This window comes from Mustela putorius, unplaced genomic scaffold (assembly GCF_011764305.1).
Source record: "Mustela putorius furo isolate JIRA1106 unplaced genomic scaffold, ASM1176430v1.1 tig00003846_pilon_pilon_pilon, whole genome shotgun sequence".
In the NCBI taxonomy this organism is placed as follows: Eukaryota; Metazoa; Chordata; class Mammalia; order Carnivora; family Mustelidae; genus Mustela; species Mustela putorius.
In genome coordinates, this window is record NW_025421999.1 from 7,131,426 (window position 1) to 7,150,294 (window position 18,869).

General features: G+C 37.7%; 1 protein-coding gene across 1 annotated transcript in view; it reads left to right on the forward strand.

Annotated features, from left to right (window-relative positions):
• Window positions 1-18,869, forward strand: part of CNGB3 (cyclic nucleotide gated channel subunit beta 3) — a 155,365-nt gene that overhangs the window by 122,108 nt on the left and 14,388 nt on the right. Inside the window, exons 14-15 of the mRNA XM_004766970.3 lie at window positions 888-971; window positions 7,276-7,394. Coding sequence (XP_004767027.1) covers window positions 888-971; window positions 7,276-7,394 — 203 coding nt within the window. The remainder of the gene's footprint in view (window positions 1-887; window positions 972-7,275; window positions 7,395-18,869) is intronic.

Consider the following 18,869-nt stretch of genomic DNA (forward strand, 5'->3'; position numbering starts at 1 on the left):
GTATGAAAGATGTTATGATAAAGAAAAATGTTCAGATTTTTATTTTGCTCTAGGTCAGTCTTAATACTAATAATTATTATCACTATTGTGTTATCATAAGTATTAATAGCGATCACTAATTAAACATTATATTTAGTTTTACATGAGTAAAATTTTTACCATTATGAAATGTATTCTTTTAAATCCCACTTAACAGATTAGAAAATGTTCTGTAGTGGAGACAGGATTAAAACCCAAATCTGGGGGCGCCTGGGTGTCTCAGTGGGTTAAAGCCTCTGCCTTCGGCTCAGGTCATGATCCCGGGGTCCTGGGATCGAGCCCCGCATCGGGCTGTCCGCTCCGCGGATAGCCTGCTTCCTCCTCTCTCTCTTTCTACCTGCCTCTCTGCCTACTTGTGATCTCTGTCTGTCAAATAAATAAATAAAATCTTTAAAAAAATAAAAAAATAAAACCCAAATCTGGAGCACCTGGGTGGATTGGTTGGTTGAGCGACTGCCTTTAGCTCAGGTCATGATCCCAGAGTCCTGGAATCAAGTCCCACATCAGGCTCCCAGCTCCACGGGGAGTCTGCTTCTCCCTCAGACCTTCTCCCCATTCATGCTCTCTCTCACTGTCTCTCTCTCTCTAATAAATAAATAAATAAGATCTTTTAAAAAAAAAATCTGATTAGGATCCAAAGTCTTGCATTCACACTATAGGTTTTTTTGGGTTTCTTCCTAAATTTTGGGTCAAAACAAGTCCATATCCATTGGCAATTAATATTTTATTATTAACACAGACAACTTTTATTACTACTTATTTTCATGTCATTTTAAAATTATTTGGAATGTTGTCTTTGTAGCTGCATAAAAATTATTTTTCTCTTTGTTATTTTTTTTTTTCTTTAGGGCTGTGATACACAGATGATTTATGACATGTTGCTAAGATTGAAATCCATTGTTTATTTACCTGGTGACTTTGTCTGCAAAAAGGTGAGTACATGCTATCTTTTGAATGCACAACTAGTAAATAAATACACTTAAGTTCAGATATAGGTCAAGAGCATAGTTTAAACAGAATTTCCAGGGTGAATTCCATAGTATAGAAATAATTGACATAGAGTTTTATAAAAGAATAATCTACTCTAAGTTCAAACTGGAACAAGACAATATGGATTTCATTACCTATAGGATATAAGTGTGGGAAGTCTGAAAAGTTGCTTTGTATAAATGTAAATCATCAATTATCACACCCCATTAATGCCAAATATTTAAAGTGGAGAAAAAAGTTACAGAAGTGAAAGGTGGTTCTGCCCTTTTTATATCTTCAGCAAGCTATCAGTTACCTCGATTTAGCTCACCCAATTAGTGGATAATTAATGCCACATTCTTTCCAATTTTACTGTAATTTTTATGATTACAAAAGTAATACATGCTCATTATTTTTAAAATGGAAAACACATAAAAAGCATAAAGACAAAAATTCCACCACCCAGAAATAATCACTACTCATATATTTCAATCTATCTTTTATACTGATTGATGGATAGCTTGTTTTATAAAACAGACATACTGTATTTTTTATCATATAACTATATCATAATTACATTTTATTTACTATTCAATTATCTTCTACCACCTTATTTTTAAAGCTGCATAATATTATAATCTATAAATCAATTTTCAAATGTTTGCTATTATAAAAGAACTCTACATTGAACATTTTTGCACATCTCTGATGTCTAACTTAAGGGAGGAGAGAAGGAATGCTGACTTTGGGTTTTATATCTTGGGAAACTAAATCAGTAGTGAAGTCAATAATCAGAATAAAAAGGGATGCCTGGTTGGCTCAGTCAGTTAAGCATCTGCCTTCAGCTCAGGTCATGATCCCAGAGTCCTGGGATCAAGTCCAACATTGGGCTCCTTGCTCAGCAGGGAGCCTGCTTCTCCCGCTGCCTGCTGCTCCCTCTGTTTGTGTTCCCCTCTCTCTCTATGACAAATAAATAAAATCTACATAAAAATAAAAGTAAAAAATTTTAAAAAATAATAATCAGAATAAAAAGTAGAGGAAGATGAGCAATTTAAAGAATGAGAAATGATCCAAAACCCTGGGGAGTTCGCAAGCAAGTAATAGCACCTATATCATTCCAAAATAATGTGTTAGGTGCTATGGTAGACATAAACTCAAACTATTAAAGGACACAGAGTAAGGACACTTTTCCACTGAGGTACTAGCAAGACTTCCTGGAGAAGATCATATTCAAGGCAAGTCTTAAAGAATGAATTTACATGGGATCACTTGGGTGGCTCAGTCAGTTAAATGTCCAACTCTTGATCTCAGCTGAGGTGTTGATCTCAAGTTTGTTGGTTCAAGCCCCATATTGAGCTGGGCATAGGGCTACTTTAAAAAAAAGAAAAAGAGTCAAAAAAAATGAATTTACATGAACCAAGAAAAAGAAGAACCTGGCATTTCAGATAGAGGAAAGAATTAGCATGAGCTAAGGCAGAGAGAAACTCCCTGCAGAGGAAGTTCAGAAAACTACAGTAAGTCCAAAGTTAGAACATTCTAGTATTATTTATTTTTAAAAGTCAATATTTTTGAGTACCATGTCCAGACACTGTGTTGAGTATTGGGTATTATCAGCAGTGAGCAAAAAAACATGGTTCTTGTCCTCCAGGTGCTTACAATCTAGTTCAAGGGCATTCAATTCACAGTGTACATCAGAATCACCTGAAATTAGAAGTCTGGACTGCATCCCCAGAAATTCAGTGGGTTAAGGTGGAGCTCACATATCAAGATTTTTTTTAAAAGCTCCCAGACTATCTAAAATGCAGCCAAAGTTGAGAATCACTGGCCTGATAGAAGAGACAAATAATAAACAAATGAAGTTAAATAAATACATAAGCTCCAAAATATGCTAACTTCTATAAAAATGGAATACACTAGGGATGTGTGTGGTGCAACAGCACTTATTTAGATTTGAGGGTTGAGAAAGGGGGAGGTTGTCAGCCATGACCTTTATAAAATATAAAGTGAAATATTTCTTTAGTAATAAGGTGGAGAGGACAGCATTTTAGATGAAGGCTTGGAGCCATGAAGTAGGACAGAGCTTGACATATTTACTGAATGGAAGCAAGTGATCAACTGGAATGATGGTGTAAAACAAAGTTAAGAGTAGAAGATATTTCAAGGCATCTGGGTAGAGATACCTGGTGCACAGATAGAAAGAAATCGGTCTAGTTTGTGAGAGAGGATAGAACTAGAGGTAAGTCTTGGAAACAAACATATGGAAGCCAACTTCATTAGAAGCTTAAGAAAGATAAAACAAGAGGTCCACGGCCTATAACTTTGGAAAATATCATTATTTATGGAGGAGGTCAAGGAAGAAGAATCAAAGGAGGAGCTATCAGAGGTAGAGGAGGAAAAATGGAGGAGAGATTTTGACATAATAGAAACCAAGAATATGCAATCCCACACAAATTAATCCAAGTTAAAAGCAGGCAGGTTGGTGATATGAAATCATTTACACTGAAATGGGAAATACAAACCACAGCTCATTTTAAAGACCCCTTTAGGGCAGTGTTAGATTTGGAATGACATGGCCTTAATGCACCAAAATGGCCTTTCAATTTGTTCCAGTAACAGCAGGGACTGGAAATTGAGATAACTCATAGAAACTTTAGCACCCATGCCCCTAAGCAGTGCAAATTTGCTTAACAAAGTATGAAATGCAGAGTAGATACAGCCTTCTCATTTCTAATTTCTTCTTTGCATACCTCCAGCACTCAATAATAAAAACAGATCAGTGAACACAAGTGAGGAAAGAAAGGAATAAGTAGGAGAAATAGCATAAATAAGAACGCATGAGACTACCTGCCACATTGCTTTGCTTTCGCCTTTAAGAGAGGAGGATTTAATTCATAGTAGATATTGACCGAGATGAAAAGTTGTTAAATTCAGCTTTGTTTTTGCTTATCATTTCCACAAATCACTGTAGGAAACAGGAAGGAAAAAAACCTCATATTCTATAGGAATTTGCCTTAATAATTGAAGGAATGTCAGGGCTCAGGATGAAGTTTGCTGACCTGCCTAATCTTCAAGATGACTCCCAAATATACTGAGTGCGTAGCTTGAACCATTTCGAAAAAAACTTGGAAATTTTCCCAGAATTAATTGCAGAATTAATTTGAGTGTCAGAATGCCCCTTCTGAAGAATATATCCTTCTAAACAGGAACCCTGAAAATTTGAAGTGCTTTCTCTCACTAAGGGTTACCTCACTCTACATGAGGCTCTTGCATTTGTACACTTCCTCCAAATTAGTACATAAACCAACCACAGAAGCTTGGTTTGGTCTTAATTTTGCACATGCTGTCAGAATCTTGTTCTCTGAGGAATGTCTACTCCATTTGAATGCTAATTAAATTTGCAGGAAAGGCTTAAATTAGCCTAGAAGTATGCAAGAAATCATGGAAGTTTTGGTTCGTTGATTATGCCAGATCTCCTTGGAAAATTACTGAAATGATCATTAAAAAATAATTAAAAGTGCTGAACTATATTTAAGTGCCCATTATGTACTTCTACCTCCAGTCAGATGTAATAACTGCTTTTGAAAAATCATTCTAGTTCCCGGAGAATTACTTCATGAAAAGAATAAGGAATATACCCTTGTAGTAATCATTACTTCCTGGAGTAATCTCTTGGAAAACTAATATTCAGACACTTTTCTTTTTTTAAAAAATAATTCATCATCATTTTATTGGTTTTTTAGAGATTGGTGTTGATACTGGATTTATCATTAGGTATGCTCTATCTATATATATTCTACAGAGTCAGGTGACATATGTGCTGCTAGTTCTAATGCTATCATCTGCCAACCTTGTAAATTTGCTCAAGACACTTAACTTTTCAAGCCTCTACTACCAATTTTTAAATATCATTGACCTCACTGGGATTTTTGCAAGAATTAAATGAATTAAGATCCCTGAAAATGTTTTGCAATTATAAAGTAGCATGTTCTGATAGAAGAAATGCAAGTATTAAAATAAGGAGTAATGTAAATATCAGATATTATTATGATTTTTTAAAGTACTCTGTAAATGTTAGACGTTATTAACATTGATATTATAGAAATAATTGTAATAAGATCCATCTGTCTTGGAATTTCTACTTTGATCTATGTTTGAGAATAAATACCTGTTTAATATTCTGCACAATGCAAAATTTTAAAATATTTGCTTTGTACACTTAGGAGTTGCGCATTCTAGGCTTCCTTTTGCTTCTAATTACAGTCATGGAGTTTTGGTTAGTCAACCATGCTGATCTGTGCCTTTATTTTTCTTTCGGTAAAATGGAAATAATAGTGCTTACTTTACTTTCCTCATAAAGGTAATAGGAAGATAAAATGAAAAATTCAATGTCACAGATGTTAACTAAGAGGTAGAACCTGAAAATTTTAAATTTAAAATTTAATATGACAAGAACTAATATGCAGGAAAGGAAAACAACTGGGATGCCTGGGTAGCTGTTGGTTGAGCATCTCGCTCTTCATTTTGGCTCAAGTCATGATCCCATGATCAAGTCCATGCGGGGCTCTGCACTCAGTGAGGTGTCTGCTTGAGAGTCTCTCCTCTGCCCCTCCCCTGACTTGTGCTCGCACTCTATCTCTCTAAAATAAATAAATCTTTTTTAAAAGGGTGGGGGGTGGAATGAAAACAAACCTTGGTATTAAAGGATCTTAAAACTTCAAAGAAAATGGTTAAACTATATTTACCTCATTCATAAATGAGTGCCTATATCATAAACCTTATGCTCAACACTGAAACAAAGTAAACATTGTCTCAGCCATCACAGAGCATAAACTATAATCAACACTGTTTAATCCTGAGTTAATTTTAATGTATTCTAATCTTTTGAAAATATGGCTAACAGGAATATTTAGTGAATTCAAATAACCCAGTCCCCTCCTGAACCAAGTAAGTAAATTCACTGTGTTCATGCTATTATTTTATACCTCAGGGTGATCAAGACCCATTCATTAAGACTTATAGGTGTTATTATCCAAATAGTTTGCCTAGTATTATGCAAACCAGCTTATTTAGAATTTAACAGCTTTTCTTGACCCAATTGCAACTTAGGTCTCTTATATATTTATTCTTTCTGGATTTTGAAGTGAGAAGAGATATTCAAAGAGGCCCACAATAACCCATTAGTTTGGTGATTTGCATGATTCAACAAAAAAGTTATATTTATGGCTTAAGATTTATTACAGCAAAGCATACAGTGTAAAAACAGGAAGAAAAAGTTACACATAGGCAAAGACTAGAAAAAATCAGGTGCAGGCTTTCTAGGTCCTACTTCTCAGAGGATCATAAGGATACATTTTTCTCTCCAGCTGTAGACGTAAAGACAAAGACAAAATGTCTCCACCTAGGGAAACCCATCAGAGTCTTGAGGTCAAAAGTTGTTAAATGGTGCTGGTCACATAGCTACATGACCAGCCATGATTCAGACTCCAAACCAGATACCAAATACACATCATAAATCTTTGTGTTTACATTAAACAATGTTGACAGCCTGGTACATCCTGCTACACTGCCCCAGGCATACAGAATAACACTATTAACCAGTGACTCTGTGAACATTCCAGGAGTTTAGTTCTCAGGGCCTGAACAAGCATCATTGCCCTGGCTCCAAGAGTCCCCAGAGATAAGCAAAAGAGAGTCCCCAGAGATAAGCAAAACTGAGTAAAATAACCTGATGCATTAACACTTTCTTTTCAATATGGAACAAGAATAATAGCTTAAAGGTCTCCTGTGCTCCAATTACTAAATTCAGACCTCAGTGTTATAGGCATAAGAGTGGAGTTGACCTTTGAAAGACTGTAGCCCATGCTCTTTTTAAACACCAAGTACCTTCTTCTAAGCATAGCACTAGCCACCAAAGCTATGGGTGACTATGGTTACAACCAGTTATTTCCTCTACCTGTGCTCGTCCCTGAAACTATGTGCTGACTTGAAACATCTTTACCTGGACAATGGTGCCATACAGTGCTTACCTGTCTAGTAGTGGCATACAATGCTTCCATATTGGGAAATATCACTTCCTTACTAACTTCCTTTCATGTGATGTGTCCAATCAATATCCATAACTACCTCAGTCTTAATCACTTTTACATTGATATTTCTTGCTTTTTTAATTTATATTTATTCCTCTGGAACATTTTATATTTCTTAATTTGGGGGCATAATTGTCAAGAGTTAAGTAACTACCATTTCCTCTTTATATTTGGCATACAGGGAGAAATTGGCAAGGAAATGTATATCATCAAGCAAGGTGAAGTCCAAGTTCTTGGAGGCTCTGATGGTACTCAGGTTCTGGTTACTTTGAAAGCTGGAGCGGTGTTTGGAGAAATCAGGTAGCTAAAAGATAAATCATAAGTATTAAACTCTATTATTTGTCATGAAAGAAAATTCTTAGGTCATAGAATAACTAAGCTTCCTGCTCAAATTTGACAAACGTTTGATTGTTCTGAGAGCATTGGCAAAATAAGGATTTTCACATTTCTGTTTATCCCTCCTTCCCCCAAAGACCTAGCTCATTCAGCTCCTTAGTGCCAAGACCTAGTCAGTGCCTGGCAGAAGGTACATACTAAGTATATATTGAATATATATATATATATATATATATATATATGAATGAATGAGTGAATCAATGATGAAACAAGAGGTTGGGAGAGTTAATTGTTGGAAAACTTAAATTTCAGGCTAACAGAGCAGTTTTGAGTCGGCCAAGGAAGCGAATAACAACCAGATTTTACAGGTCTTTAAGGCCATAGTATGGAATTCATATTTTATTCTAAATACAAATGGATGCCAGTGGAGGATTTTAGGCAAAAATGATACAATTCGAATTATGACTTTAAACAACCACTCCAACAGCTATGTGGAGAAGAGACAGTAGAAGAGCAAGTATAAAATAAAGGAAACCAATTAAAAGTCAGTTGTGGTTGTTCAAGTGAAAAATGATGGAGTCTTGAACTAGGATGCTGACTCTGAAGGGGAAGAGAAGTGTGTACTGTAAGGATGTTACTGACGTAACAATTTCATAGCTGCTAAGAAATTATCTTCAGGGTTCCAGAGATACGGGCAATTTCAGATGACTTCATATTAGTATAAGAGATTTTCTGAGAATGTTGAAGCATGTTATATCTCTGTTAATAATGTGGCCTCCCTTTTTTAAATTTTTTTCTCCTTGCTTAAAACAGAATGGACACTCCTGTGAGGGTCCTGCTTTGGGGCAGTGCTGGAAACACTTCTTAGAATGTTCAAGATTTCAGTTATTTGCCTATTTTCTATTGCTTCCTTACTGGGAATCCTTGAAAAAGTGATTTAATATTTTAGTGACTTAATAACCACTGTAATCTTCAAGGTCATAAAACATGCAACAGTCTAATCTGAAATATCACAGAAATTAATTAGCTGACCTCTCCCAAGGGCTGAATACTCCCTGAAGAATAAAGCCTTATAAATACAAGTATGTTAATTGCTGATACTATCATCACAGGAAGAAATACTCTAGGAGTAGTATTCAGGTGCTGCTGAGCTGCAATTGAAAAGAATCTTAAAGATTAAGAATCTTAGATTCTTGGGCGCCTGGGTGGCTCAGTGGGTTAAGCCGCTGCCTTCGGCTCAGGTCATGATCTCAGAGTCCTGGGATCGAGTCCCGCATCGGGCTCTCTGCTCAGCGGAGAGCCCGCTTCCCTCTCTCTCTCTGCCTGCCTCTCCATCTACTTGTGATTTCTCTCTGTCAAATAAATAAATAAAATCTTTAAAAATAAATAAATAAATAAATAAATAAATAAGAATCTTAGATTCTTGACAATAACTTCTCAAATAAATCTATTACCCATTTGATTTCTAAGGCCAAATTGAAGCCAGTAGACCAGGCAAGCTCTATACTTGCTCAGTAGTCTGGTTGATTCAAGCAAAAGGGAATTTTTGCCTTGATTCTCTTCTTGGCTATCGCTGAGGAGGAACAGGATGCATCTGGCTCTTCCCAGATACCCACAGGCTTCGTAGGCCCACAGCTGTCATATGCCCCTGGAGCTCTAGTTATTTACTCCAGTGATGGAAGCATGACTGCCAAACATCTAGATACTGGAAAGATCTGGTGATCATGTTTACTACTCAAAAATGCTGTGACCTTTGTTAAAATGATCTATATCCAACACTATCATATAGCTTTTTAAAGAAGGTTCTTTTTTCTGAGGCAAAAAAGAAGAAAAAAGAATTGAGGGCTTTCAAAGACATTGTATGGTAATCTAAAAGAGCAAACCCTGACTAAAATATAGATTTACAGCCTTTCATAGAGAAAACCCAGACCACACTTCCAATTAATATCTGAAGAATACAGACACCCCATTTTTAATAGAGAGACCTAGGGTCTGCCAAAGGATGGTTTTGTAGTAGTTCTGATTCCATTGTTTTCCTTGCACATACAGTAAGTGCCAAGTCTTATTCACCAAAAAAACTTAACCACTTACTATTCTCCTTCTGCTTCTCACCATTCTTGAAACACATACGAACTTCTACCATTGGTATCGTTATTGTGATTTCAATAGAATTTCCTACTGGTTTCATATTTCTTTGGAATATCCTCCCCCTGGAAAATATCTACTCACTCTTCAGGACTCAATTCATGGGTCAGCTTTGAAGCCACCTCCAATCACCCCCAAAACAACTAGAGGCTCCCTGTTCTCTGCTTCCATACTATTTTATTCATAACTTTATTATAGTAGTTAACACTGATTTAATTACACTTAATTTGTTCAGATGGATCTTCCCAACAGATTAAGTTATTAAAATATAAGAACTAGAACTTTCCATCTTTATGTCACCAGCAGCTACATAAAAATAATACAGTAAGCCGATACAGTAAGCAACATAATTTCTTCCTCACTTTGCTCCTCCTCACAAGCACAATTAACAACTATTAGAAAACAAGACACTACTGAGAGAATCCTACAACATGTGGGTGAGGCTGGAGCACCACCTGCACCACAGAAACCAAAAGACTACATGAGAAGGGAAGGGGCACCTGGGTGGTTAAGCAACTGCCTTCAGCTTAGGTCATGATCCTGGATTCCCAGGATCTAGTCCCACATCAGGCACCCTGCTCAGTAGGGAGTCTGCTTCTCCCTCTCTCTCTCTCTCTCTCACTCTTTCTCTCAAATAAATAAATAAAATGTAAAAAAAAAAAAAAGAAAGAAAAAGAAAAAGAAAAGAAAAGGGTAAGAGAAGTAACTACACAGTGACCACATTGCCCCTTCCCAAGGCCAGCATAGCATCATACTGAGATACTGAGGTCTCCCCTGAGCCTCCAGTTTCTCCAGTGTGAAAAGAGAACCCAAACGGGACAACCATCCCCCAAGCATTGTGGAACCCCATACCTTGATCTTTCACTACAATGATTGCAGGAGAACCTGTGTCTCAACCACTGTGAACCTGACTGATGGAGAAGAGAAGAGAGGCTTGCAATATCCAGCAAGTAGATCTTGACAGACTAAGTTCATGCCATGCCTAAGTAGTAATACCAACCAGCAGCTTTGCAGAACCAAACTAGGAATGCACTCACCAGGGAACTCAGCAGAGTGTGGAACTGTCTGATTCTGATCTTCAAACAAGGTTTGCAGACCTTAGAGCCCCATTTGCCCTCATTCAGGCAAGGAGCTAAACCAGCCCCACCCACTATGGAAAGGTTTTTGGCCCCATCTGACCAGAAGGGCTAGTAACAACTACTGGAATCGGTATGGGCCAGCAGCACTCAAGCCAAGAGGCAGGCAGGCAGAGGTGAATGGTCCCAGAAAAGCCAGTACTGGGCATTAAGCATTCCCATGATATGCACAGGCAGAGGGATCAATTCATAGTCAAGGCTAAAAGAGGCTTTTCAACTACAGAACCTACTTAGGAAATTTAGAATAGCCTAGAGCAGTCCCTTTCCCTCCCATGCAGGCAAGGGAGCTAAGGCATAGATAGCCCTAACGCCTGTGAGTGCCTTCTGGCCCCATCTGACCAGTAAGGGCTAGAGACAACTCCTGGAAACTATGCTGGCCCAGTGACACTGAAGCCACTCAATTGAGGTAGGCAGATAGCAAAGCCAGTGGCCCTGTTCACTCAGGGAACTTGCAGTGCAGGTTGGCTTGAGTTAGCAAACAATGAGCTTTACCTGCTTTAAAGCTACTTTTCCCGCTGTGCCCAGGTAGGGAATCTAATTTATACTCCTGCTCCTCGCTGACTACAACCTTTAGCTTAACCAACTAAGGAACCTAACCAGAGAACATAGGAGGCTACATAGCCCCTTCAACTGCCCTACATACAGTGGCACTTGAACAGAGAGTACAGCCCAAAACTTCCCCCATCCAAAGAGAAAAATCAGTGGTCTCACCTGAGCAAGGAATTCAGTACACACTCTGGCCTGATTCAAGTCCCCAAACAATAAGCTGGGTTCAATCCTGCTGCCCTTCTACATCAGGGAAGCTCCTTTATAGTCCCATATACTACTGAATCCTGTACCCAGTCTAGACCATCTAGTAAGACTCACCAGAGAATCCAGGCAACCATGGAGCCTGTCCTCCAGCCTCACTTGGATAGAAAACCAAGCCAGCAGTCCTAGCCAACTATTTTCAGCCAATGGTACAATCCCCCACGTCCTTCCTTAAAATTTGAACAGTTGCAGCACATAAAAATTGACTGTAATAGCAGGCTATATCTGCCCAAGGACATACAGCAGACACCCAGAAACCCAAACTGAACTGACTGGTGAAGAACTGTGTCTGTCAAAACAAAACTGTAAAGTCTAATTATTCAAATGTGTAAATAATAATGTAAAAAAAATCAAGGATCATGAAGGCAGATATGACAACACCAAAGGTAATTAATAAAGCTCTAATAACTGATCCTAAAGAAATAAAGACTATGAACTGTCAAACAAAGGATTCAAAATAACCTTCTTGTTTATGCATTGACAAAATAAGAAGTTCAACCAAAGACATGTGGGGTTGTGTTATCAAGAGTTCTTGAGGGGCGCCTGGGTGGCTCAGCGGGTTAAAGCCTCTACCTTTGGCTCAGATCATGATCCCAGGGTCCTGGGATTGAGCCCCGCATCGGGATCTCTGCTTGGCGGGGAGCCTGTTCCTCCTCTCTCTCTCTCTCTCTCTGCCTACTTGTGATCTCTGTCTGTCAAATAAATAAATAAAATCTTTAAAAAAAAAAAAAAAGAGTTCTTGAGACCCCTGGACGTTCTATGTCTCTCCCTGGTCTCACTGCACTAAGTCTATGCCCCTTTCTCAACTTGACATCAGTTGGTTACATCGAATAAGAAGTAATAGTCATCCAAAAAAAAAAAAAAAAAAAAGAAGTAATAGTCATCTCTGCATTAACAAAAATTAGAACGTTTCAGGATGCCTCCTCTGGCTCAGTCAGTTAAGCGTCTGCCTTCAGCTCAGGTCGTGATCCCAGGGTCCTGGGATGCAGTCCTGCACTGGGCTCCCTGTGCTGCAGGCAGGCTACTTCTCTCTCTGCCTGTTGCTCACCCTACTTGTCCTCTCTCTCTCTGACAAATAAATAAAAATCTTTAAAAAAAAAAAAAAACCAAACTCTAGAACCTTTCTAAATGCCCACTAGGAGGACATTAAATACCCTAAATTGTGTTGTAGTTTTTAAATGGAAAACTATGGAGCCCTCAAAAATAAGCCTATGGTCAAGGTGCCTGGCTGGCTCAGTTGGTGGAGTGTGTGACTCTGGGTCTCAAGGTTGTGAGTTCTAGTCCCACACTGGGTATAGAGATTACTTAAAAATAAAATCCTTAAAAAAGTTCAAACAAAGAAATAGAATAATTATATATATATACATATATATATAATATAATATAATATAATATAATATAAATGCAAGAGTTGAAAAGCATGTAATTGAACTGAAGAACTCAAGAGATAGTTTCAAAAATAAATTCAACCACACAAAAGAATCAGTGATCGGTAGGATAGGACTTAGGAAATTACCCAGAGGAGCAAAGAGAAAAAAGAATTAAAAAAGTGAAAAAGACCTATAGGAATTATGGGACACAATGATATCTTGATACATTAACCCTTTATCATTATATTATAACCTTCTTTGTCTCCCTTTACCATTTTTAACTTAGAGTCTATTTTGTTTAATATGATTATAGCTACACTAAAAAAAGATATCTGCAAACCCATGTTCATAGCATCATTATTTACAATAGCCAAGATATGGAAATAACCTAAGTATCTACTGGTGGATAAATGGATAAAGAAGCTGTATTCAGGGACACCTGGGTGGCTTAGTCGGTTAAGCTTCTTCCTTCAGCTCAAGTCATGATCCCAGAGTCCTGGGCTCTAGCCTCACATCGGGCTCTCTGCTCAGCAGGGAGCCTGCTTCTCCCTCTCCCTCTGCTACTCTCCCTGCTTGCATTCTCTCTCTCTCTCTCAAATAAACAAATAAAAATTTTTTTTAAGTTGTATTCAGGGTGCCTGGGTGGCTCAGTGCGTTAAAGCCTCTGCCTTCAGCTCAGGTCATGATCTCAGGGCCCTGGGATGGAGTCCTGCATCAGGCTCTCTGCTTGGCAGGGAGCCTGCTTCCCTTCCTCTCTCTCTGCCTGCCTCTCTGCCTACTTGTGATCTCTGTCTGTCAAATAAATAAAATTTTTTTTAAAAGAGTTGTATTCATATATGTATGAATACCCATATACATATATGACTATAATTTAGCCTTAAGAAATCCTGCTATTTGTAACAATATGGATGGACCCTGAAGGCATTATGCTAGGTGAAATAGATCAGATAAAGAAAGAAAAATATTGTATGATTTCAGTTATATGTAGACTCTAAAAGAAAGGAAGAAAAAAAGAAAGAAAATATTCATTAAAAAGGCTTGGGGTGGGGCGCCTGGGTGGCTCAGTGGGTTAAACCTCTGCCTTCGGCTCAGGTCATGATCTCGGGATCCTGGGATCGAGCCCTGCTCGGGCTCTCTGCACAGTGGGGAGCCTGCTTCCCCCTCTCTCTCTGCCTGCTTCTCTGCCTACTTGTGATCTCTCTCTTTTAAAAAAAAAAAAAAAAGGCTTGGGGTTACCAGAGACAGGTGTGGGGAGGGGAATTGCTGGTCAAAAGGTGCAAACTTCCAGTTAAGATTTTACTTATTTTTCTATTTGTCCAAGAGATAGAGAGAGAGCACAAGTAGGCAGAGCTGTAAGCAGAGGGAGAGGCAGTCTCCCCATGGAGCAGGGAGCCCAACATAGGACTTTGATCCCAGGACCCTGGGATCATGACCTGAGCAAAAGGCAGATGCTTAACTGACTGAGCTACACAGGCACTCCCAAACTTCCAGTTATAAGATAAATAGGAACTAGAGTTGTAATGTACAACATGATGACTATAGCTAACACTGCTGTATGATAGAAAAGTTAGGAATAATTCCTAAGAGCACCCATCTCAGGGATGGGATGGGAGCTCTTTTCCTGTTTTCTTTCTTTTTTATTGTTCTTATATGAGCAGATGAATGTTATTTAAACCTAGTGTAGTAACCACTTTATGATATATGTAAATCAACTCATCATGAAGTATGGCCTAAATTTATACAGTGACTCATGTCAATTGTTTCTCAATAAAACTGGAATTGAAAAACTATAAATAAATATTGATTTTCATTTATATCCCACTTCCTTTCAAAAATATTTTGTAGGTATATTCAGTAATTTTTGTTTATTTTTTTTTAAGATTTTATTTATTTATTTGACAGAGAGAGAAATCACAAGTAGACAGAGAGGGAGGCAGAGAGAGGGAAGCAGGCTCCCCGCTGAGCAGAGAGCCTGATGTGGGCCTTGACAACCCCAGGACCCTGAGATCATGACCTGAGCTGAAGGCAGAGGCTTAACCCACTGAGCCACCCAGGTGCCCATATTCAGTAATTTTTAGTTAATTAATTCATTGTGATTTATAAAAACAACTGAAATTTATATCCAGGACCCCTTACAGCATAATGTGAAGTGTCTCAAAGAAAACCATGCATGACATGGTAAACAAGGATGGCCAACAAGAAACAATCGGCTCCCTGAAGAGCCTTACAAACAGTTGAGACAAGGAAACGAAAGATTCCAATACCAGGTGTTGAAATATATGGATTACATCCAAAGATGGAGTATACACAGGATGTTAAGGAGTATAAGGCTTCAAAATGACCAGTGTATCCCTTGGATGTGGCAATTACTTGAGCTTATTTGGGAACTGATGGAAGACATTTCTGTGTTCCTCAAATGACACGTGCAGACAATAATGTGTGCACAAAGGTCAATGCTGGTAGTCCCTACTGTAGGATATGTAAATGATTTTTCACGTAATGCCTATAGTGGTTGCATGGTGGCACCCACAAAGATATATCCATGCCCTAACCCCTGGAACCCGTGAAAATAAAATATAACCTTACTAGGAAAAAAAGCAAAAACAAAAAACAAAAAAGGTTCTTTACAGATATAATTAAGTTAAGGATCTCAAAGACAAGATCATTCTTAATTATCTGGATAAGCCCTATTTCGAATGACAAGTATCCTCACATGAGACAGAAGAGGAAAGACACACAGATGCAGGGGAAAGAGGGAAAGACCATCTGAAGACTGAGGCAGAAATTGGAATTATGTAGCTAGAGCCAGGGAATTCCTGGAGCCACCAGAAGCTGAAAGAGGCAAGAAAAGGTTCTTTTCTAGATTCTTTGGAGGAAGCCCAGCTTTGCCAACACCTTGATTTTGGACTTTGACCTCCAGAATTGTGAGAGAATGCATTTTTATTGTATTGCCATTGGGTTTGTGGCAATTTGTTAAAGCAACTCTAGGAAACAAATACCAAACTCTTTAAATTGTTAACTGTAACATTTTTACTTGGGGGGGGGGAGGCATGCTTAATACCTCCTTCTACTCACCCTACATGGCCAGTGTACCTCTGAGACCTATCAGTCTTACCTCCTTGATAAATCTCCCATCATGTATATCTTACCATCTCCAATGCTCCTGTTGGTCCAGCCCACCTCCACTTCTCACTGGACAACTGTAGTAGCCTACTTTGCTTTTCCTATTCCAATATCTGCATCTTCTGCAATCCAGTCTCCACTCTACAGCCAGAGGGATCTTTGGGAAACACAGATATGATTGTGTCCCCCCCACTTCTGCTTAAAACAATCATGCTTTTACACTGTTTTTAGGAATAAGAACAAAGTTCTTATCCTGGCCTGCAAGGTTCTACAGAGGCAAACCACTGCTCACCTCTCTACTCACATTGGATCCCACTCTTGTGCGCTCTTTAATTCAGGCTTCAGTTCCCTGAATATGCCACATGATATATGGCCTTGGGGAGTTTTTCACACACACTGTTACCTCTGTCTGGACACTTTCCCATCTCCTTTACTTAATCTCAGCTTCTTTCAGAACTTCCTATATTCTCCACTATAGGGACCTCCCTGTTATCTTCGCTATATGCTCTGGTCAGACTATATTCCTTTCTTTCTGAGAACTTATCCTTGTAATTATGCCCTCCCTGGGGCATTTATTTCTTTGATGTCTTTTCTCCTCATTAATTTGTGGGCACCGGGACTATTGTGTATGGCTGTTCCAGTTGTGCTGTGCATCAAGATGACCAGTGAGGGATCATATTCCACTCCTGAGTCATGATTTCTGCTATTGTGCTCTTCTTCATGCACACTTACTCTTTACTTTCCAAATGGGAGAATTTTTTTGGCCCAGATTTTGCACCCACAGGACTGCAGTTGCCCAGAGAAGCTACATTTTTCTATTTTGCACAAAGTCACAGGTTTCCAAGGACAATAGCCGACACCACATTTGGTTTGTTCTGCACTCAATTCCCAGCCCTTAGGGCAGTGCCTGGCCCATATAATGACTAATAAATAGCTATTCAATAAGTAAGTGGATAAATAAATAAGTGAATGTAATTATCTTTCTATCTTTGCAAATGTACTAATACACATTCATTTTAGTCATGAATATGCATATTCAGCCATGTGCCCTTTTAGTCAGCTTTTATTATTAAGAATAGCACTGCTGTGTTTATCTTTATAAAACTACTTTGCTTTTATTTCTTTTAGGTTTATTCCCAAAAGTGAAATAACTAGGTCAAAAGGTAGAAACATTCTATAGCTCTCCTATTATATGGGCAGATTGTTTTCCAGAAAAATTAAATCAATTTACAATACAGCATGCACATATAGCTATTTTTCCCTAACATCACTGGCTTTACTTTATTATTCTCATTGGTTTTGCATTTTAATAAGTTGTTTTAATTTGCATTTCTCTAAATAGTGCCTAGAAAATAATAGGTATGCAATAAATATTTTCTAAATGAATTAATTTTCTATGGACCTTTTTATTTTTATAAATGTGATCATTTATTTAACTTCCGTTTTTCTTTCTTTTTCATCATCCTTTTTTCATCATATATAGCATGTTATTAAGTAGAATTTAGGCATTTTGATATATTCTTAGGTATTTTAGATAGATGTATTCTTATGTATTTTGATGTATTCTTATGTATTTAAATTTAAATATTTAAAATATTTAAATTCACATCAATTTTATTGGTCAAATCACCCATTCGGAGAATGCTTTTTTGATATTTATCTTGTATCATAGTGAAAAGCCCCAAAATTTTGAAAAATAACTTTAAACATTTTCCCCCTCTATACCATGTTTGCCTATTTCTCCTAAACACTCAGTTTTTGAGTACCAGAGAATACTTCTAGTTCTTCAGATCATTTTAATTCCATATTTTTACACTTTATCAGAATAATTCAATTATCTCTTTCTGCCCCCCAACCCAGTGACCCCAACCCCCAAGCCCCCAAAAGCTGCCCTCAACCCTTCTTCCTAAAGACAGAGAAAGTAGATTCATTAGAAACATGAGCAAGGGTAAGATATTTTGATTAATATTGAGAAAGAAAATTATTTTTATTTCTTCCTATATCTAACCTATAAACACTACCTGTGTTAAAAATATGTATTTATATTTTCACTGTATCATTTTGGAGGCCATCTCCTTGGTTGTGTAGCACTTTTTGCTTAGAGCAAAAAGCACACCTCATCTAAGTTTCACAGTATTCCTGTAAACAACTATATTATCAATACCATTATTTAATCATGCATCCAACTATCCTAAAGAAACCTCCTAAAGTAACTTTGTCCAATGTCTCTAATGCTATGAAGATCAAAGTTTCTTACCACCATTTGGAACAGCAGGGAGGGGGGTCAAGATTCTGACAGTCAGACTTTGGTGTATCTTATTATACCAGCCTGACTGGCTTCCTCCATTATTTTTTCTATTGTCCATGGGCAAGTAAGTATGTGTCATTAAAATAATACCAGTGCCTTCACTGACAGCACTAGAATTCAAGTGTAAAGAAAACGTCTCTTAATTAGTCAGCTCCAGCCTTACATTTGAATTCCAACAATGAAACTCATAGTATTTGTTTTTTAGTAAGTCACTTCACTGATTCCAGAACTCAGTTATTAAGTCAGTAGGTATAGGTAAGAATGTACATCACCAGATAGATATGGTCATTAATATATGTTATTGTTGGCTATTTTGACTCCAAAGAAACTTTTAGTAAACTATTATATAGTTTGTTTGATATGGTATTTTCTAACCAGAGTATCAATTACAGAGAATTCTCCTGAGCATTTGAAAGCATATAGATAAACAGAGCACAGAATAAAATGTACCTGTTATTCTTTTTTTCCTCTCCATATCCTTAGAATTTTTACCTAGATTCTTCATTGTTCATCCACTTCCTCTGAAGCCAATTCAACTCTACTATCA